Below are 22,375 nucleotides of genomic sequence, written 5' to 3'. Positions count from 1 at the left end.
GGAGAAGTGCTGTTGCAGGACGTAGTGGTGCAGACAGCCATGCCACGGTGCATCCTGGGAGATAAGAATACGCCGGCGGGCCACTCCCTCAGCACCAGAAGGACCTTCCTGAGTTACTACCCCTGCGACGTAGTTGTACTTCATAGGGCTCAGTCCTGTCAGATTTCCTTGAGAAAGGAAGGAAAGGATAAAGAGACTTGAATATATCAGATCGAAAGGAACGATTTAATCAAAAATCCATCATGGATGCATGATCACCTACCTCTCTAAAGACATCTGTGTCCCCTTTAGTGGACATTCAGTGGGAATTTCCAATGCCCACTTTTAGAGAGGAAGTTGGAGAAGGAAGGTGTCTTTGCCTTTGAATCCCTCCTGCGCGACCCAGTGAGGCCAGGCAGGGCAGGAAGGTCAATACCGAGGAGCACAAGCAGCAGGGGTGAGGTCCAGACTCCAGAGATGTTAGAGCTTATCCTACTGGGAGTGACCAGAGTAAGAAGGTGTGAGGAAGTGGGAGAGGTTTCTTGGACACGAAGAAAATGAGAGATTCAAACAAGAAAGTCGCAAGTAAGAAAAGGGGAGACTTTAGGGTGGATTTACCCACCTAGAGTGTCAGTAGTGGCAGCTAGATACTGGAATGAATGGTGCTACCAGAGCCCCTGCTCGGAGCCCTTTCTTGCCCACCACCCCAGGAGCTAAGCTGTTCTCAAAAATGGCTGAAGGGGGGTGGAGGATGGACCCAATCAGAGTCTTGTGAGGAGCTAGTTTAGAAGACACCTGCCCAGACTCCTCCCAAGGCATGCCACAGACAGTGTGGTTTTGAGTGGTTTACTGGTGGAGAACTGGGGCTTTGAGCCGGCCACGCTGGAGATAGGACTCTAGCACTTCCCCTTACTAGTCGTGGACCTTTGCCAGTGATGAAACCTCTCTCGTCCCCATCTCCTCATCTGTAAAGCTACGATGGTATGAATAGTAACCACTTCATGGGGATGGTATCAGAATGAGGAGAGCTGTTTCCTGCCTGTTGTCTGGCAGAATACCTTCCTATAAGGAAACCACTCAGGGAATGTGACAAAAATTCTTTTCATGACTGGAACCTAATTTGCTTCAGAAGAAAATCTGTCCAACTCAGAAAAGAATCAGGTGAACAAAATAATTTTGATTGTAATTCTGGGCATTAGCCTACTCTAAGGACATCAGAAGCATAGTATATATCCAGGCTGTCTTCACGTCATTTAAAAGACTAGCAATTTGACTTACGACGAATATATAATGTTGTCGTCCTACTTATACCAGTTTCTTCCAAACATAAATGTGTTTGAAAGCTTGTGATGACAACACATGATCTGGAAATCAGAAAGCCGTGCCTCTAACCCATCTCTTTCCTCCTCCCCCCACCTTATCCCGACTGGAAGAATTCCTTGACCAGGAGCGCACCCCTTCCCAACGACTCCCAAGCGCGCAGTGGGGCTCGATTCCACACTTCCTACGACAAAAGATACATCATCAAGACCATCACAAGTGAAGATGTGGCCGAAATGCACAACATCCTGAAGAAATACCACCAGGTAATTTATCTCCGTTTGAAACCCTTGCGAACGTTAACATTCACAATAAATTATGACCAAGGCCAAAGATATCGTTAGGAAATGAGAACGCATTTGATAGAAAAATCTCCTCTAGCTGGGTTTATTAACATTCCCATGGCCAGATTACTGATCGTTAGTTAGCATTTAGGAATTCTTGTACTGTGAAAATCTGTAGTTATTTATATAATACTTTTCATATTTATATCATACTACTTCATGTAAATACTCTTTTACATAATGGTTTTGATGATTACCATTCTGAATTTAAAATCACTCGGTTGAAGATTTGGCAACATTTCAGAAGTGTTTCGACCAGAAATACCTCCAAATCCTATCCTGCTTTCTCTGTCTCTTCCTGTCCCAGCCCCAAAGAGGTCCACCCCACTCTGAGAAAAGTAGCCGATTTTAAGAAAGTTGGGTGTTTGTCTACTTCCTGCCTCCTTTTCGCCCCTCAGTGTTCTCTCTTCATAATCCCCAGGGAATAAGATGAAACTACCTGTGGGAGCAGTGGTCTCTCTCTCCCTCCTTCCCTGTCTCTCTCTCTCTCTCCCTTTCCCTCAATCTCAATAAATTCCAACTTAAGTGTGCCTGGTAGAGCGCACGCGCCCAGGTCCCAGCTGGAGCTGTAAAAGGTCTTACTATGACATAAGAGCATGAAGTCCAGCGTCCAACACTCCTGAGTTCAAATCCCAGCCCTGTCACTTACTAACCATGTGACTTCTGGACTCCAGAGCCTCTGTTTCTTCATTTAGACAATGAGGTAATAACAACACCTGACTCTGGAGGACTGGAGGTTGGAGGTTAAGCGGGAGAAGGCACATCAGATACTCAGTATAGCACCTGCCATGCCCTGGCAGGTCGATATATGGCATCGGCCACTGTCGTCGTCATCGGGTCACACAGGCATCTTGAGCAGTTGTGATCTTTGGCATGAATACGACCATTGCTTGCAACATCACAGCAGTCATCTTCAGAACTGGTATCTCACACACACACGCAGACACACACACTTGATTTTAGACTCCTGCTTCATTTTTTTACCTAAATAGCTCCAAATCCTCCTCACAGGTAAAGATTGGCTGTCACAGAGGGCATCAAAATAAAATGCTGAGGGCCCCGCTTGTGTTACCCAAAGGATTTGGAAACATTATTAAGTCTTGGCCTCTCAAGGTGACTGCTTTGCAGGCGGTGCTCATTTGGATTTGTGAGCTCTGAGATGTCTGTTTAAAAGTCAGCTTCCCTACTTTATGGTCACGTGTGATGCTCTGACATCACAGATTATTTCTTGGCAGTTGCTTTTTCTTCCCGTCTCTGCAAATGCAATCGATTGCATTTTGCTTGCACTGAAATCTATTAAAAATCTTTGAGCTGTATTCGGTTTCTGGAAATTGGGAACTGCTCCTAATCTGTTCCCTAAAAACATTAGTGAGCCTCTAAATTCCTTGAATATCTAAAAAATCTTTTGTAACATCTATTCCTTTTGAAATTTGTCCTGTAGCACTTACGTTGTTGCCTAATACAAAGGACATTTTAAGATGGCAGGATAATACGAGTGAGGGTGAAAACACCAAGGCACAGGCTTCTGAATGAATTGAATTACAAGATGGAACTTTTAACTATTCACCTTTTAAACTGTCTACTGTTTCATTTCTCCCCCTCTGGAACTTAATGTCATACTTAGACGTTCTTTTTATTCTTTCTTTAAATATTCTCAGAACATTCAAAGCAAAGTAATACCTTAGTGACTGATGAAACATATTATTCTGATAGATGGCTACGATACCGTTCTAATAAAATGTGACATGCAATTCAAACATCAACTTCCTGATGACAACTTTGAGTTCAGAATTTTTTGACTTTCCAGAAATCACTGTTTGAAACATTTTCTCTGGGGTAGTCACTGTAACCTCGCATGCAGATTTGACATGTCATCAGTATTCCATAAAATACTTTGGGGATCAAAATAAATCTATTGACGTGCTCCTGGGGCTTCCACAGTGCTAAAGATTGCCTTTCATTCCACTGCTAGAAAACAGTTATTTCCTCGCTATGTTCTTTACCCAGAAAAGTCTGTTATCCGACATCTAGCTTTTTATTTCTTCTTAAAAATAGTATTTTAAATCTAATCTAAAGTATCTTAATGATTGAGAGTCACCGCTATTAATACAATTTATTTCAATGACATTTAGTTGAAAGTCAGGAGACCTAGATCTTGGCTTGTTAAAAAATGGCTACTTAGGGGCACCTGGGTGGCTCTGCTTTAGGCTCAGGTCATGGTCCCGGGGTCCTGGGATCGAGCCCGGCATCAGGCTCTCTGCTCAGCAGGGAGCCTGCTTCCCTTCCTCTTTCTGCCTGCCTCTCTGCCTACTTGTGATCTGTCAAATAAATAAATAAAATATATATTTTTTTTAAATGTCTACTTAGGTGATCTCTGAAGCTCAGTTTCCCTATGGATGTTTCATTCTTTCATTCATTCATTCATGGATTTACCTTTGACCTAATACCTGAAAGAATTTCAGGTGGCCTTCAAGAAAGTTTGAAACACAAGGCATAGATGGGAAAAGACCGAAGGAGAGGGCAAAGACATAAAATGGAGCCTGGGGTGAGCTGAAAACGTTATGCCAGGATGCCGGCATGCTTGCTTGCATGAGGATGGGGAGTTTGAGTTTCCTAGGAATGAAAGCGGAAAGAGAAACCCGAGCAAGTCTATTACACAGCTGCTGTGCCTGAAAATACGAATGACTCGGTTGATCAGGAGGACTGGAACTGTTCTTGGCACGAGGGTCAGACAGGGTTGTCTTGGTCTAAGGAGTACCCCACAGAGAGGACATGTGACACAATCAGCATCGTGCTTACAAATGCCCATGCAACACAGAATTTCACAGAACTTGAAAAGAAACTCATCAGTGCAGGCTGCAGAAACCACACCGACACACAATTACACTTAGTCACCACGGTTGTGTAAGGGAAGATGCAGTTTGCTGGGGCTCCCTGACCCTCTGCCAGCCCGGCTTCCTCCAGGCAGGATTTGAATGTTCTCCTCTCCAGTCCTCTCATGGACCACCTTCACACAGGGTGCTGGTGATGTGATGTGGTGGCCCCTTCACACAGGGTGCTGGTGATGTGACGTGGTGGCAAGCTCAGCCTCGCCCATCCCCAGGTGTAGCTGTTGCACACGATCGGACACAGGCCTCATCACCTGTGATCCAGGAAGGGTCTCTCCAGGCTTTGTGGTTCTCTCAGTGATGCTCACAGGCATTTGAGATGAACTTCAGGCCTTTCTTCCTCCCTTACAAAGGCCTGGGCCAATTCAAGGACTTATGTTGAGTCTTACAAATTCTGTTTTCTGCTTCGGCAGCAACCGTCAGTTCTTCTCTTTCCTCTTGCTCTTTGCTGCTCTTTTTACCCTCTGATATGCTGGGCTTTTGAACTGCCTGGTCTGGACGAGTGGAGAGGCTTCTTCCAACTGCCTGTCAGTGGACAGGACCGGCCCTCAGAGAGGGTATGTCCCGTGGAGCCAATGGCTGGACTTGCCAATGTTTGCGATTATTCTGTGGCCCTTTGGCTTCTCTTTTCCCTTCTCTTTGCTTTCATTGGTTTCTGTTTTGATGGAGTATATCCAGAGCTGCAGCTATAGTCTGGAAGTTTAAAATCACCACAAGGCCAGTCTCTGGAGAAGTGAAACCTTGCTAGATGTTTAAATAAATCCTTCCTGGGACTAAGTTTCTGACGAGCCAACCTCACCAGTGACACGGTGTGGTAGGTGGTTCAGACCTCAGATTCTGGAGCTGTCTGCTGCAGTTTCACCCCTGACTGGCTGTGTGACCTTGGGCAAGTTACTTAACCTCTCTATGCCTGCTTCTCTGTATAAAATTTGGATAATAGTACTTCCTTTATTGGGTATTGTACTAATTAGGTAAGTTGATATTAACAACCTGCCCAACTTGGTGTATGGTGTAAGTGCTCTATCAATGATTGAATAAGATCGAGACCTTTCTACTCAGTTTCCTACCTCCCAGTGTTGAAATCATTAACTCTGTCAATCCACTAGGGGGCCCAGTTTCTGGTATCATGTGGCACTGTTGTAGAATTATGAAGATTCAAACCATAAGGAGTTAGAATTTTTCCCCAAACCCCCGCATCTTACCTTAGTCTTTACTTCCAGCCCAAATCCTGCCATAATTTCCACTCAGCATCATCTCTCAGACCAAAGGAGAATTTCTATTAAGCAAAGCAAACATTTTTAAGTCTCTTACTTTATTTGGTTTTCTCTTTGTATATTTGGGAAAATAACCTAAAGTTTTGGTGTCAATACCATTTTCTTCAAATTTCTGTTAGGCTAGAACAAACTTGGGTCTTTTAAATGATGATTATCAACTGATTAGTTCACCAGTGTTAGAATAACGTTTGAAAAGAAAACAATAGTCAAGAGCCTTCTTAAATGTCTTACTTCTCTTAAGATGATTTTTTCCCCCCACTAACCTAAAATCACTGGGAGTTCTGACATCAGGTAGCTTCAGCTCTAACTGAAATTCTGGGTCAGTGTCAGTAAAATTTTAGAAGTTTTAGGAGAGGAAGCAGGTTTCTGCATATATCATTAAGAAATGTCTAAAAATATATCATTAAGAGTATCTTTTAAGTTTTTGAGATAGAGGGTTTAAATATACTTGTTTCTTATTTCAAAATGACTGAAACGATAAACTGCTAAGGTTGATAAAGTAACCCCCAAATCCTTTTTTATCCTTTGCATTGGGAAACAACTAGAAACTTGAGCCGAATCTGAATGTCATGGCTAAACATCTGAATTCCTTGTTAAATAAGCTAGCCAGTACCTCACATCTCAGTAGACGATGTTAGGGTGAATGTTTGACTCTTGGAGCCCTCATTTTATCCTCCCATAAGGGACAGGGGTGTTGGTGTCATCACTGGAAGAATGAAGCACCCTAAAAGCCAACAGCTAAAACAGCTGGGTGTTGCGTAGAAGGAGAAAAAGTTACATACAGCATCAGTGCTTCTCATACTTCGACTTTAGACATAACACCTGAGACCCAGGCAGAAACGCAAATTCTCACTCAGAAGGTCTGTGGGCCGGAAATGCCACGTCTCTAACCTGCTCCCAGGTGACACTGATGAAGCTTATTAAGTGGCAGGGCGCTATCTACTTTCTAGAGCTGGAGAAATAGTCTGAGTCTGTTCCTGGGTTTTTGGTTCCCCATCTGGAGGAGAGGTCAATTAAAATTTGAAAAGTGGGTTAGAGTTTCAAGTCCAAGGGGTCCCCTGGAACTCTGCTACTACAGCTGAGCTCCCAGCAGGGACTCTGCCCTCAGGAGCTATAGACACATTTCTTGGCATCTCTTCTAGAAACATCAGGAAGGCCTTTGCCATCTCCTGGGTCCCCAGGGAGCACCCCGTTGAGCTCCACTTTGCAGGCAGGGAGTGGCCGCTTGCTAATGGAATGATCGGAGCCCTCAGTTCCCAGAGTCCTGCCCGTTCGTTCTTAGGTTTCTGGGGAGTTGCCCAACCCGTTCACCAACACCCGCTGCCCGCAGCAGATTTCCTCCAGTTTCTGGAAATTCCGTCATCCTTTTCTCTTTATACACCGTCTGTCTCTTCTCATCTTTCCAACAGCTAGAATGTTCTCATTCTGGTTTCCACAGCTCGTCCGTCACTCTGCTTTCCGTTTTCTGTTTCTAGACATTCCTGCTCATGAGATTCCGGGGAAATTCCTCCGTTCTGCCAGTCCCAGCTCTCTCTCCTCTACTGTCCCATTCTGTTGTCTCAGCCGTCCAGTGCGGTTTTATTTTATTTTGGTAATGCCAGAAGTTCCATTTTAAAAAATCTGCCAGTTCATTCTGATAGTTCCCTGTTTTAGGTTCATCTCTGAAATTGCATCCTTTATTTTTTTAAATGTCTTATGCGTGACTGTTCAAGCTCTATTTCTGATGGTCTTAACCTCTGCCATTTCTGGGAACCTGATGCTGTTGTCTCTTGGGCCTGCTGCCTCTCAGTCAGAGTCACCTTCCCAAGCAAAACCCCTCACAGTCTGGGGTCAAGACATTGGCTAGGGATCAAACTTATGTATGTAGGATGGGGGAAGAAGCAGGGCTGGACAGAAGGGCAGGTCAGACCACCACACAGGCCAACCAAGCTGTAGCCAACTGCTGGGGTGCTCTTGAGTGCTTCCCTCGGAAGCTCCCATGATGGCCCAGGGTGACTGGGAGGTAGAACCGGAAGGAGCTGCCAGCAAGGCTGCGGACTGCACTCCACAGCTGGGCAGGAAGGCCTTCCCCAAAGGCAGCCATACTTGCCTTCTTGTGTTTGATGGTCTTGGTGAGCTCATTGCTTCATCTCTAGAGGACCTCCGAGCTTACTTTAGAATAAGCGTTGTCTGGAGAGTTTTATCTGTGCTGAAGAAAATGAGCGGGGAGCCCAACGTGTTTCTGTCAGAATCTAGCACCTCCCAGCTCCCTGGCCCCCTGGCACACCTGCTTGAACTTCTGGCGTCCCAACCCCAGTCACAAGCCACAGGGGGTGCAGCTCCTGATTGAAGGGCAAGGGGCTGGTTCTGGAACGCGCCTTCTTTGACCAACTAATGCCTCCCACAGGGTGCGGTTCTAGTGGAGGCCATGGCCTCTCAGATCTCCTTAGGATGCTGCTGGAACAGCAGTTCTGCATTTTCATTGTGGTCAATGAATAAATGCCTTTTGCACTTACGATAGAATCATTTTTACACGGTCATTTCATCTTTAACAACCGTGGTGCTTCTGGGTCTTATTATGGTTTAACAAACAGAGTTTTCCTTCAGGTATGTTCTATATATTCTGCATTATCTCAGCACTGAGAGTGTCTATAATTATACTTTGGAGGAGTGTTTATTCCTTTTAAATCTGATTTTATCAATTTTAAGAAAAGCAGTAGTTCTGTATTTAGATTAGCTTAAATGTAGTCATCCTTACAACTGAAACCAAAATAAATTCTCTTAACTGATCCTTAAAGACCATTTTCCCAAAACATGAATTCAAGTTAAGTTTAGATTTATTTATTTGTTTGGTCCTTCTAAAGCAAAGCAGTCCTTAATTTCAGGCTGTCTCTCTTTCCTTTCCTTTCCTTTCTTTTCTTTTATGTCGTCGCAGTGTTCTGTAAACATAGCCAGAGGCACAATAAGGATTACAGATAGTTTAACCTTTCAGAAACATTAAATGAAACAAGACTTTACATTGAAGTATTAATTTGACGCTATATTAAATTGTCACTTCAAGCCTCTAAAAAAATGAGTGAAACATGATAATAACAGCAATTTCCAAAAGCCAGAGCCCAGGCTCGCACTCCCAGGTGGAGATATAAATATTTATCTGTTGCAGTACATCACTTAGCATCCTCTCTGCTGAACCCTTCAGTCAGCTGGGAATCTCTTAATGGCATTTCATTTTGCATGAGAAGAGCAACAAGGCGGGGATTCATAATACTTGTTATTCTTGTTGAGCGCCCAAGAGCGAAGGGAACAGATCTTATAGCTGTTTCCCTGTGTCTGTTTGAGAAATTCTGATTTCACCACGTTAATTTATCCTGGTATGAGAGCTCTGACCAACCCATGGCTATGTAGGCCAAAGTTGTAAGGAAGCCTTGCGAAGAGATAAAATTTGGTTTTACTGATTGCACCGTGGAATCATTTACAAGTACCTTTCTCAAAAGGAGACAAAAGAAAGTAAAAACTGGTAGTGTTGGCAGCACAACTTTTGGACGGAAGCACTGCCAGCAAACAGAAGTTTCTGAGCATCCTCTTGAGAAAAAACAGAAGCTGCTGTTGAAGAACAGGTGACTCGAGATATACAGCCACGACTGTGCAAGTGTGAAAGATACATAGAACAATATCTAAAAACGCAAATGTAGGTGATGCAGTGAGTTTAACACTGAGAGTATGGACGCCGGCCCAAAGAGTAATGGATTGTTTTAGCTTCTTATAGTGAGCATAATAAGAACCGATGATAATCAAGGTGACTCTTCAGAGATTGGAGGGTCAATATCTAGTTCCAATTCAGATGGAAGCTTGTGTCATTGTGGACTTGCAAGCATTCAAAAGCCACCGGTCCAGGCGCCAGACCGAGCTTCTCTGTTGGACGTGAGAGAAGAGCTTGGCTGCCGGTGACCTAGAGAGCCGGCCTTACGCCGCAGGTAGGAATGAGTCAGGAAAGCGCCACATCCGCGTAGCCACTGAAAGGCACAGTCTCCAGTGTGTACTTGCAGCCACACTCTCATAAAAGAAGCATTTCTCTTGCCTGATGAGTGCTCTGAATTTCCGAGCCACACATGGGTGATCAGCGTTGCCAAACGTTTGGTCCATTTGTGGCCTTCTCTTCCTCGGGACTCAGAGTGGCAGAGGACAGAAGTTGCAGACTCATCTGACTTCTAGAAGGGAGTCTGCGAGGCTACTGTAGGCGCTGCACCTGCTCCATCTGTGGACTGAGATACGAAAACGGCGGGCGGGGAATACCCATGTGTCTATGTCCTTTGCCGGTGGGAAAGGCCTGCCTTGGCGCCACATCAAGACAGGGGTTGAAAGTGAAAGAAATATTTTTACCTTCCTTTAGGAATCATCCTCGGGATTAAATTATATTTCTTCATTCTTGTAGTCTGGAAGTGAAGCTTGTAGAAGGGAGGAAGCAAAGATTCCTTAGGTTATCTTGTGGTCGAATCAACAGTGTTAAAAAAGAAATTGAGAGATGCTGAGGATGTTTTTCAATATTCAGGAAAAAAAGAGGGTACTACTGCCAAATATTTGGTCATTGAAGAAAGACATGATATTGTAACCTTCGCCAACACCCCTTCTTATTTTGGAAGCATTTATATACAAGTTGTTTTGTAAATTTGTCAATGATATTTAAATTCTTAAGGGGAAGGTGCTCAGAGTTCTGATCCTACAAGCAACATGAGAGAGAAATATAATTTTTTAGTGTTTCTTTTATATTTATAAGAATATCACCTCACTTTATAAGCAGATAAATATATACTACATACATTCACAAAATTATTCATTTTTATAAAGCTTTTGTTCTGTGGAGGTTTGTTGAAATTGAGAGTTCCCATCATGCATTTAAAATCAAATGCAGGGGCGCCTGGGTGGCTCAGTGGGTTAAAGCCTCTGCCTTCAGCTCCGGTCATGATCTCAGGATCCTGGGATCGAGCCCCGCATCGGGCTCTCTGCTCAGCAGGGAGCCTGCTTCCTCCTCTCTCTCTCTGCCTGCCTCTCTGCCTACTTGTGATCTCTGTCAAATAAATAAATAAAATCTTTAAAAAAAAATCAAATGCATCTCTCAGCATTTTAGGGACACATCAGATGCTCTAGGAAGTCTCCCTCCGTCCCTCCGTCCCTGCTTCCTTTTCCACCCTTCACCCAGGGTCTTGGTTTCATCTTGTTCCAGCTCAAGTCACGGGCAGTCAGTGCCCCCCTCAGTCCTGTTACCCGGTCTTCATATTCTTCACAAAAACCTATGCCCTCATTACTATCATTACGCCTCTTCTCCAAATGCAGAGGCACAGAGAGGTTGAATAATTGACCGAGGGATGCACAGCTAGTGAGTGTAGACCTGGACCGAGAGGGCTCCTAGCCCCGTGATGTGGCTAAGTCATGCCAAGGGCCCAGCTAAAGCTCTTACAGTCGCCCTGGATGTGGGATTACTGGGATTACCCCAGTAGTTCACATGTGTGGTTTGCAGATGTGACACCTGACGTCAGAGTTTATGTGCAGCATTTCTGGGGACAGCTGGTGCAGAACCCAAGAGGGTGAACATTCAGGCCTCTGTGCCAGTACCCCACGCAGTGACAGGCCATGCTAGAGTGGCAGTTCGCCAGCCGTGGCATTACCAGAGCCAGTGGAATGTCCTTCTACTGTAATGAAACCATGTCATCTTTTCCCGGAGCCCCTGCCCAGAAATTCCATCAATGGGTGGGATTTTCTCTTCTGCGAAGTTTTGACCCATAAATGTTTTCTAAACCTTTGGCACCAAGTGTTGCTCTTCAGTACTGGGATCTAATAGGATAGACTTGAATATGGGTTGTGGTCTCGTCCGTATTTATAAACTTAGGAGCTTGAGTCTATTAAATCTGTATTTTTCAAGGTGTTCGTCTAAGAGCCGCATTGATGAGCCAGGTCTTTGAGAAGCAGCACCTGTAGAAACTTGGAGATGCAGATTAAATCGATCTCAGTTTTATAGGCAGTAATTTATTTAGTCTTAAAAATAAAGGGGCTGTAGAATGTAATCTATGCGGGTGTTTTTCTACACGGGGAAAAAAAACCCTTGTCGACGATTTCCTGTACAATGTGCAGAAAGTTTCTTTATCCTTTTCATTACTTGAATAATATTATCCACCCGTCCTGAGGCACTCTGTGGCTCGGTACAGAGATTTTTGATCAAAAAGACTTACTCTGCTGCCTCTGAGCACAAAGAGGGGTTGAGCAGCCAAACTGAAACCAGCGTGGGACAGACGTGCTCTGTGAGCCTCCAGAGTACCTACACAGGGCCTCAGAGTGCGGAGGGCCAAGCAGATAGGGGTAACATTGAAGTTTCTTATGAGAGTGTTGAATGAAAATAATCGTCACTATTATTACCGTTCTCTGCAGAGGGAGGAAGTGTGCAGTGCAGCGCACAGTTCTGGCGCAAAACAGGTTGACATACTAGTCCTCACAACTTTCCTTGCCGGTGGGAATTATGGCGCTCATTTTCCAAAAAATGAAACTAAAATGAAGAATGTTCTAGTAACTTGCCCGAGATCCCACAGCTGGTACATGGAGGCACCAGGATGCCCATGCATTCTTCCCGACTCACAAATCCACCTTCTTTCTACCATGCTCACGCAGTGTAGACCCCCCCAGGCTCCATGTTTTGAAGGCTCACCCAACCATCTTCCTTCCGAGGTGAGGGACAACAACGCTTTTTGTTTCTTGAAGTCAGATGTGAGAAGTTTTGTCTTCAGCCAACGCCTCTTCACTGCCTGTTTTGTATTAGCAAACCTCACGTTAATTTACTGGGTTTTTTGAAAGGAGAGAGAAAGAGAAAATGTTCCACTGATCTGACTTCAAATGAAGAATAAATTGAGATGAAACTCTACTCAGGAAACGTAGCAAATTAAAACGTGTAGCTCAGTTATGGTCAGTGTGCTAGAAACGACCAAGAGCGCCTTTAAAACCTGCCAGCACTGGGTGACAAGGGTCACACTCAGATACCCACACTCTTTGTCTTTAATGACAAAAACTGAGGGCTTTGTTGACCTTTAAAATGGTTAAATGTTATCAGAGTTGATTATTGACCATGCTTACCACTAAAAAGTTTGAAAGGGCATTTTATTTTTATTTTTGTAAAATGCTCATTGTAAAAATGGAAAAATTTAAGCAGTATAATTTACAAAAAGGGGAGGGGAAAGCGAAATTACCCCAGGTCCCACCATTACCACTTGGTGACCATTCTTCTAGGCTGCTCCCTGTAAATAGGCACAACATGTGTGATTTTTAACAATTTTTACAATTTTGGAATCATGCTACTCATGCTATTCACACACCTGTCGAGGACAAAAAGGAGCTCTTTTGAAATAGTCTCTCCCCTTTCATTTTAAAGAAAGGAAAACCCAACTTTCCTTTGGAGAGTGCAGTGGGACCCATTTTATAAATATCAGCTTTCAAAGGAGATGTGTCTCCCTCTCATGGCCCTTTCGAGGATGGTCATCAATGTTTCAAGACTTGAGTTGTGTTTTTGCAACCGTAATCACAAATGGTGTCAAAGCTAGAACTTGTCCAACGGCCATGATGTCTGTCTGTCCACGGAGCAGGAACAAGCACTGGAGTAGCCTGGCACCTTCCCTTCTTGCTGCTGCTCTGGCGGGCAGAGTAGTTCAACAGATTAGTGTGGTGGGTGAGAAACATAAATTAGGACTAGAGAGGACTGTCCCAGTTTGAAACGCTTAGCTCTCTCCACAGTTTCCTCTTTAATCACAGCTTCAGGGCTGTGGTTTTCATAACGCTGTTAAAGGAACTGATCTTAGTGGCCAAGTGACTCTCCCTCAGCCTTACTGAGTCATCACCCAGGCTTCTGGGGAGGAAGGGGGAGGCCCTCGGTAGAGTGTGATTTCCCTTTAGAGAAATTAGCAAATGGACCAATCACTTGTCTCTTGTCTGTTACAACCAAATTTTGACTTTACAGATTAGTTTGGGATGTTGGGAAAATATATCTCTTTGGAGATAAAGTTGAATTTTCTTATCTATGTATACTTGCTGAACACAGATCCTGTGTCAGGCAGTATAAACACGGTCATTTTCTGTAAACAGGACCTTAGTGGTTGGATGGTTTTACTTTGTCTAAAGGCCAAAGGCAAAAAAGTTATGCTTTACATCTGAATGAGCACCTTTTGATTGCATAATGTTTTCCTTTTTCTCTCTCCTCTGTAGTACATAGTAGAATGTCATGGGATCACCCTTCTCCCCCAGTTCTTGGGCATGTACCGGCTTAATGTGGATGGAGTTGAAATATACGTGATTGTTACAAGAAATGTGTTCAGTCACCGTTTATCTGTATATAGGAAATACGACTTAAAGGTGAGCTTTTTGTTCATTTTTATTAAGTAATTAAGCAACTGTTGTAATTGATCTTGCTAATCACTTAGGAGGTGCTCAGAGCTTAAAGCTACCAGGCAACTAAACTAGTAAATCTTGCCTTCGAGGGATGCAAGGATCGCTTGCTAGCTTTACTGGAAGACTTTTGCACTTGTCAGGAACAACGTGTCTGATTTCCAAGGAGTTAATGATTGAGCACCAGCTAGGTCCCAGGCACTGTTTTGGTGCTGGGAATAGTAGGATGAACAAAATGGACCAAACCTGAGCCCAAGGAGCTGACATTGTGGTGGGGACGGACAGACAATAAGTAAAAGCAGCGAGTAAATCCTGTAACATAGTGAGAAGGGGTAAGTGCTGTGGATAGAAGTAAAGATGGGGAGGAACGGGGGCGGGATACAGCGTATACAGGGTGTCGGGGACGGTTTCACTGGAAGCTGACACTGCAGCAGACCCAAAGAAAGAGGGTGTGAGCTGAGGGAGGGGCATTCCTGGCAGAGGACACAGGCCCTGGGACCGGCTGTTTCAAAGACTTTGGGTGAGAGGCACAGTGTAGGAATTCTGAGGGGAGAGAGCTAAGCTGAGTCTTTGGATCACTGACTTTAGGGGAGGATGTCGGTGTTGGGAGATGGCAATCTGTGACCTGCCTGCCTGGCAAATCCAGCTTGGCCATTTTTGTAAATAAAGCTTTATTGGAACACTGCAGGGGCCAGTGTTTCTGCATCACGTGTGGTTGTTTTGTACTCTAATGGCAGAGTTCAGTAGAAACACAGAGACTGCTTTGAACCACAAAACCTAAAACATTTGCCAGCTGACCTGTTCAGGAAAAGTTTGCCACCCTTTGGTCTTTGCCAGTAGATCTCGGATTTTTTTTATCTCAGACTCCTCCACTCTTAAGAGAAGACCCCTGGTACAGCTGGTGTGGAAAACAGTATGAAAGTTCCTCAAAGAATTAAAAATAGAATTGCCATATGATCTAGTAATTCCACTACTGGGTATTTGCCCAGAGAATACAAAGACACTAATTTGAAAAGACACATGCATGCCTATGTTTATTGCAGCATTATTTACAGTAGCCAAATTATGGAAGCAACCTAAGTATCCTTTGATAGGTGAATGGATAAAGAAGATGCATGTATGTATATATACACACACACACATGCATATATGATGGAATATTATACAGCCGTTAAAAAGAACAAACTCTTGCCATTTATAACAATGTGGATGAATTTAGAGGGTATGATGCTAGGTGAAGTAGGTCAGAGAAGGACAAATACCATATCAATTCAATCAAGTGGAATTTAAAAAGCAGAGCAAACCAGCAAATTTTAAAAGGGACAAAACAAAAAAACAAAAACAAAAACCCATGTTCTTAAGTATAGAGAACAAACTGATGGTTATCAGAGGGGAGGTGGGTGAGGGATGATGAAATGGGTGAAGGGGATTAGAAATGCAATTGTCCTGATGAGCACTGAGTAATGTATAGAATTGTTGAATCATTTTATTGTATATCTGAAACTACTATGACAGTATATGCTGATTATGTTGAAATTAAAATTTTTAAAAAAGAGGTCTCCCAAAAGCTTTAGTTATGTAGGTTGTATCTACTGCTATTTACATTGTTAGAAATTAAAATAAATTTTTAAATGCTTACTTTATTTACAACTTTAAAAATCATTACATTTTTTTGTGAAAAAATCATTACATATTTTTATGAAAAATAGCTGTATCTTACAAGTAAAAAAATTTAGTGAGACAGGTGGCCTTTTTTTTTTTCCTTTACATTTTTGTAAATCTCCCTAATATATGGTTTAATATGAGACAGTTGGAATGTCCTATCTGGTTGTGCTGTCTGTTGCAATGTTATGTGATTGAAGTATATGAAGAAAGACCTCACACAGATACATAGTTGGAAAATAGGAGGGTAGGTATTTCAATAACTTTTTCAGAAACTTTTCGATATTCTTCCTTGATATTAGGCTAAAACCTAACAAAAGGTGATTTCTCAAAGCTTAGTTACAATGCGGAATCAGAAATCACATCAGTGAACTTGCTGTACTTATTTCATTAAAACCCACTGGTCTGTTTACAAGCTTTGATCATTTGAAACAGATGGGTTCACTGAGTGATGTGGTCTTCTAAATATGCACACATCTCATTATGCGATATCGAGAAGTCACATTAATATCACCACAAGTCTCATCTGAGAAGCCTTTAAGTACCGAGAAGCTCTCATGCTCATGGTGGTGGACACAAGTTTTTAAAAACTCTGATTTCCACTTGAAAGCCCAAATTTTACCACTGGCAACCAGCCCTGTGAGCTGTTTTCTGTGAAATGCCAGCACACAGCTCCCCCGCACACAGCCGAGTCCCACTCGGCTCGTCATTATTGAGCAAATATCACAACCAAACGCCCAGATCTGAGTAAAGAGATTGCCAGTTGTTCTTTCAGGTAAAAATGTTTTAATGAAAAATGTGGCTAGTTGAGCTCATAACTCAAATCATCACAAAAATGACTTTTCTTATAACATTCCATCTTCATAAACAAAAGCATTCTACACATATTCCCACAAGGAATATTGAAGAGATGTATACTCTGTGGTCAAGATTTACTAATTTCATTGCCTCATCAAGGACAGTTTTAGACATTTATATATAATGTACATTGTGTATGTATTTTATGATGAACTCTATTAGTACCATTTGGAGCCACTGGATTTGTGCTAAGTTGCCAACAGTTTTACCCACTATTGTTTTTGTAACATCCATGCAAATATCAAGACAGTGAAAAAAGGCTGATAATGTCTCAATATTATTAGAAAGGTGGTTTTGATTTTGCAGAGCTCTGAAGGAGTCTTGGGACCCCAGGATGCTGAGTAAAGGGAGGAATTTTTGATTTAGGCTTATCTCCTTCTCTCTGGAATTCAGATAAACTGCATAAGCTTCCCAGATCCAGCCTTGCTCTGTTTTGTCTCCTGGAATCGCTCCTGATGGAAATTCCAACCACTCTCCAAGGGTCTTGGATACCACCTCTATGAAGCCTTTGCAGTGCTGCTTAGAGGAAGGACTCTGTGGAGCATTACAGGACTTTGTTCACTGGTCTGACTCCCCCACAGAATCAGCCAGAGAGAATTCTGAAGCGCCTGTCCTGGTTTTATCACTTGTTAGCAGTGGGTGGGTTGCTGAACTTTTATTGATACTCTGTTTCTTCATCTGTAAAACAGGGATAATTATACCTACCTTTGCGCTCGAGCACACATGTATGTTATGCCCGGCATAATGTGTGGCCTATGGGAATTGGTCAATGAATTTGGGTAGTGACTCATCCATTCTACTAGTAAGTGCCTTAAAGGCAAATCTTTAGTCCTTTTTCTTTTTTATGCCCCTAAGATAGTGTTTCGTTCAAGCAAGCATCTAGGAAACATATCTTGATGTAAATTATACTTCTAGACTGGATAGTATAGTTTTAATTTGCCTCAAACTTCCTTAATTTCATCTCCAGTTTTTAGTTTGTAGAATAAATAATCTTCTTGCCAGTACTTTTCGGTTGTGATGGAACCTGGACATCTGGCATCATTTCATGGCTCAAACTCTTGGCCTTGACTTACTAACCTTATTTTCTGTTTCTGTTTGAGTTTTATTTTGAATTCATTTAAATTTGAGTGAGCTCCGAGCACCTCCCCGCCCCCACACCCTATGCTAATGATCTGCATTTACATGGAGATGAAGCTTCACCGAGAATGAGAAGCAGGGTAAATTTTACTGCAGGAGGGAAAACGCACAGGGACCAGAAACTTGGCTAGAGATAAAAAGAGGAATAAGTAGTTTCTTCCTCTGACCAGGAGCACAGACAGTGCTCAAATATTGCAACTATCCCGTCTTTTTTTTTTTTTTTTTTTTAATTTGGAAGCATTTTGTTAGAAATCAGTGTGTAAAGGAAGATGTTTGTGGTCTGTATTCAAAAATCCCTTTTAAAAAAGGAAAATGGACCATTACAAGTGGGAGCTGCTGGGTTTGTGTGGGCCCGGGGGGGGGGGGGGGGGGGGGGCGGTGCTGTGGTTCTGCAGTGGGACCACACATTTCCCCTCATGAACAATTTACACTGTCCCTCATCACTTCGTGGATCAGCTTTCTGCCCCTCTGATGCATCCCCCAGAAACTCAGAGCACTTCCCCGGGGCTGACAGCAGATCTCTGGGGATGCTGACCACCAGGGGGAAGGAACATTGACCTGTGGGGGTGGAGGTGGCGGGGGAACTCTCTTCATAGTCGGCTAATGCACAGCTTCAGGGCAATAAATGCCCATCTAAGAAGTGGTCGGGGAAGCATGTCACTCTGCTGACCTGAGCTTGCTGGGGTGGCCAGTGCCATGGCTGGGGGGCGGAGGTGGTGGTGGTGATGTGGTCGTGATCCTTCTCCAGCCATTTGTTTAGGGAATGCAGGCATTGCTGTGTGAGATACGTTGAGGAGCACAAAGAAGAAATTGTTCTTGTTGTTATTGACATTGCTGGGGATCCACATCTTCCAGACAAGGGGACCTTTCCCTTCTTGAGCTCTACCGCATGCCCCTGTTGGTGTCTGGGTGGGCTTGGGTCTTCTCGGACAACCTCAGAGCGCTGAGGTGTGTGTGGCTTTGAAAACCAGTGTGGCAGCGTAGAGTTGTGCAGATCAAGAAGCATGTTTTCTTCCCCTTGACACCTTTGTGCTTTGCTCAGCCTAAGGCCTGGCACAAAGCGGGGTACAAGTAAATATATGTCTGAAGGGATTCCCAGAGTGAAGGGGGACAGGAAGGGCCCACAGGGTCTAACTCAGAGTAGTGAGGACATGTCCATCAGTAACCCTGAAACAGGGGAGAAGCGCAGGCAGAGGGCCAAGACGGGCCCGCGTCTGGAAGATATAATGGAGGGAGGGGGCATCTAATGCCTGGGTGACTACTGCAGCCACGAGTGGCCCACATCACCTTTGAAGATGTAAGGCCAACCATTTCTGGCAATCGAGGCAAGAAGCAGAGCATGGTTTTGATTTGGTGTTAATAAGTTATCCTTCAAGGGGTGCCCGTGAGGACTCAGTAAGTTAAGTGTCTGACTCTTGATTTTGACTCAGGTTGTGACCTTAGGGTCCTGAGATCGAGTCCCTGCTTTGGGTTTGGTGCTGGGCATAGAGGCTGCATAATATTCTCTCTTTCCCTCTCCCTCCGCAACCCCCCCCACCTTTTTTATGCTCTCTTAAAAAAAAAAAATCATTAAAAAACAAACAAACATTACTGTTCAAGTGATTGTCAGGTTTTCTGATTTCCACCAGGGACACAAGAACCAGAATCTGGCTCGGATGACAAGCTAGGGAAAGGGTTGGAGATGAGCCAGCAGGAATGTCTGTAGAGGGGGGAGTGCCCCTGGGGCAACGTTGTGACCTAGGAGGGGACAGAGCTTCCTCAAGGCACAGCTCCAGGGCCAAGGGGGCGCTTGTTTATTTCTGCGCTCTGGCCTGACACACTTGCGTATTTTCCACGTGTGACACCCGATGTTTTCATGATGGTCTCTGTGTTTCAGGGCTCGACCGTGGCCAGAGAAGCCAGCGACAAGGAAAAGGTGAGTACCCTGACTCACCCCTGCTGCGGTCCTCTCCGGCCTACTCTTCCTCTCCCACCTCCGGTGGCGGTTCTCCTGTCCCCTCCGCCGCGCCAGGGACAAGCCCGACACTGACCGGAGAAGGCTTCTGCCCTGAGCTCGCCCACGCTCTCTGTTGGGCACTGAAGCAGTTCTGTTAGTTTTATGTGTGGTTGAAAGAAACATTCCGCATGCGACATGGTCTTGAAAGCACAGTCACCTGTGCAGTTACGGGATCCGGATGCGACTCCCGGTCAGCCCCCAGGGGCCTCACACCGGTTGTCCCCCGCCCCCATGGGCGGTCGGGAGCTCCAGTCCTTTCCACGCGAGAGCTAAAATGAGTGTGTTGAGCTTTAATTTCACCTGGAAAAAGGTTGGCTCCGACAAACTTCAAACTCCTTTGCAGCTCTAAGACAGGGTGAGAGGGCTTCTGACGAAGAATTAAGCATGTGGAGACTGTATCTTTTCTTTTCCTGAGTCACTGGACAGCGGGTGGTATTTGAACCACATTTGGCTTATGATGCAAGAGTATAGACAGATTCAGCTGAAATCGGTTTGATGAAGCGACGGGAAGTAGCTTTCTGTATGGAAATCGAAACTGACCAAAATCAGCATTTGCTTAGATGAAAAGTACCTCAAAATTCTCAGTTACCCCCCTGCTCGTCACCTGGGCAAGTTTGAAAGCAGGGCTCAGGATTTTTGTTTCTGTTTTGACTTTAAATTATGAGTTTATATTATTTTTTAAAGATTTTATTTATTTGATAGAGAGAGAGAAGTAGGCAGAGCAGTAGGCAGAGGGAAAGGGAGAAACAGGCTCTCTGCTGTACAGGGAGCTCGACATGGGGCTCGATCCCAGGACCCTGGGATCATGACCCGAAGGCAGATGCTTAACTGACTGAGCCACCCAGACACCTCTAAATTATGATTTTAAAATATTCTCTTCCTGTCTGGATTTGAATTTTACATTTTGGAAATCTCCTGTTCTTTGTTCACTCAGAAGTATTTGTAAATTTTTTTCATGGTCACCATCCTAGCTTCAGGGGCTAAAATAAGGAACCACGCGACACATCTAGCAGGCAACACAGACATTAAAATAGGCAATGAGTTATCATGTGATAAGCAATTTAATAGAGACCACGTACACCTGACTTATGCTCGGGGGGTCAGGGAGGGGCTTCCTGGGGGAGGTGATGTTTGGAACCCTGAAGGACAAGGAAGAGCTAGTTGGAGGGAAAGGTGAGACAGAGCATCCTGGGCAAGAGGGCAGAGGGGGAGCACTTGGCCCTTTAGCTGGAGGGTGACATAAGTCGCACCAGTTGGAAAGGCTGTTGAAATAACCCCGATAGAGTGGTGTCCTGAGCTAGGTTGGTGGGAAAGGATAGGTTCTAGGGAGATTGGGAAGAAGAAGCCACAGAGGCCAGTGAACAGTGCCAGGGAGTGTGTGTGGAGGCAGGGCGGGGTTCAGGAGGACTCCGTGTGTCTGGTTTGGACCGCGGGGAGGGTGGTGGTTCCACTCACTGAAAGAGGGAGCAGAGTGAGAGGAGGGGTTCGAAACGTCAGTGTGGCACTAGAGCAGAGATGGCAGGAGGTATGAGAGGCTCCAGGGAGGGTTTCAGCTGAGGAAAAAAAAGGCTTGGAAAACCTCACAGGAAGGATGATCAGCAAAGACAGGGAAGTGGCTGAGGCCACCCAGGACGAGTATATGGAATAGAAGAGAAGGATGTCTAGAAGAATCCAGAAGAACTTCATCACTGAAGGAGCGGGTGGAAGGAGAGAGTCCTGCAAAAGATCAGCCAAAGAGACAGGAGACGAGCTGACGAGCCGGGAAAGTTCAGGTCATCAGACATTTCAGACATTCTGTTCAGACATTTATGGACTATCTCTTGTGAGCAAGCGTTTCTCCAAGCACTGTGAGAAACACTGCCTTGAGTAATGCCCCTGGTCTTGGGAGACTTGCACTCTTGTTGTAGTCCAGAAACCAGAGGAAGAGAACTGTCCCAGAATCAGATGCTTCTGCAGGGTCAAGTAGGATGAGGACTGAGACAATTATCCATTGGACTTACCACTAGGGAGCTCTCTGGTGACCTTGTCCATGACAGTGGGTGAAGAAGTGAGGAATGAGAAAGGAAATGGTGGATCCTTCTCTGACCATTTGTACTTTTACTGTGCACTAGTGAATATATTTTTACACTTCCAATCTCCACATAAATAACCCTGAAGTCACCAGCCTTGGCCAAAAGTTTGCAGAAACAATGGACTGCCAACTTCCATGTTGCTGTGATGAAATGTTTGTCCATGTGCCCAAGACCCAAGCGAGTATTTAGGTTTTACTCCATGAGAAACTCAGAGGTTTAGTAGGATTGGGATTTTTCTCTTAGGAGAAAATATGTGGACTGTTTGGAGAGCCACACAGACTTTTCGGCCTCCTAACAGGAAGCCACCCCTGGGTAAGAACTATGGTGGTGATGACAGCTTCTGCTCCACGCTGGTGGCTCTGTCCCAAGTCCCTTGAGACAACGGCTAGCAGATCCCACTCTTTTCCCCCAATTCTGTTCATTTTCATTTCTTAAGGTTTGATCACCA

At 44.4% G+C, this 22,375-nt stretch overlaps 1 protein-coding gene across 1 annotated transcript in view; it reads left to right on the top strand.

The window, feature by feature from the left end:
* Window positions 1-22,375, top strand: part of PIP4K2A (phosphatidylinositol-5-phosphate 4-kinase type 2 alpha) — a 172,707-nt gene that overhangs the window by 122,025 nt on the left and 28,307 nt on the right. Inside the window, exons 4-6 of the mRNA XM_032349607.1 lie at window positions 1,413-1,565; window positions 14,023-14,169; window positions 19,736-19,774. Of these exons, the coding sequence (XP_032205498.1) occupies window positions 1,413-1,565; window positions 14,023-14,169; window positions 19,736-19,774 (339 nt within the window). The remainder of the gene's footprint in view (window positions 1-1,412; window positions 1,566-14,022; window positions 14,170-19,735; window positions 19,775-22,375) is intronic.

Source organism: Mustela erminea, chromosome 6 (assembly GCF_009829155.1).
Source record: "Mustela erminea isolate mMusErm1 chromosome 6, mMusErm1.Pri, whole genome shotgun sequence".
NCBI lineage: Eukaryota > Metazoa > Chordata > Mammalia > Carnivora > Mustelidae > Mustela > Mustela erminea.
The sequence above is the reverse complement of the archived record's forward strand: the minus strand, read 5'-3'. Positions and strand labels throughout refer to the sequence as shown.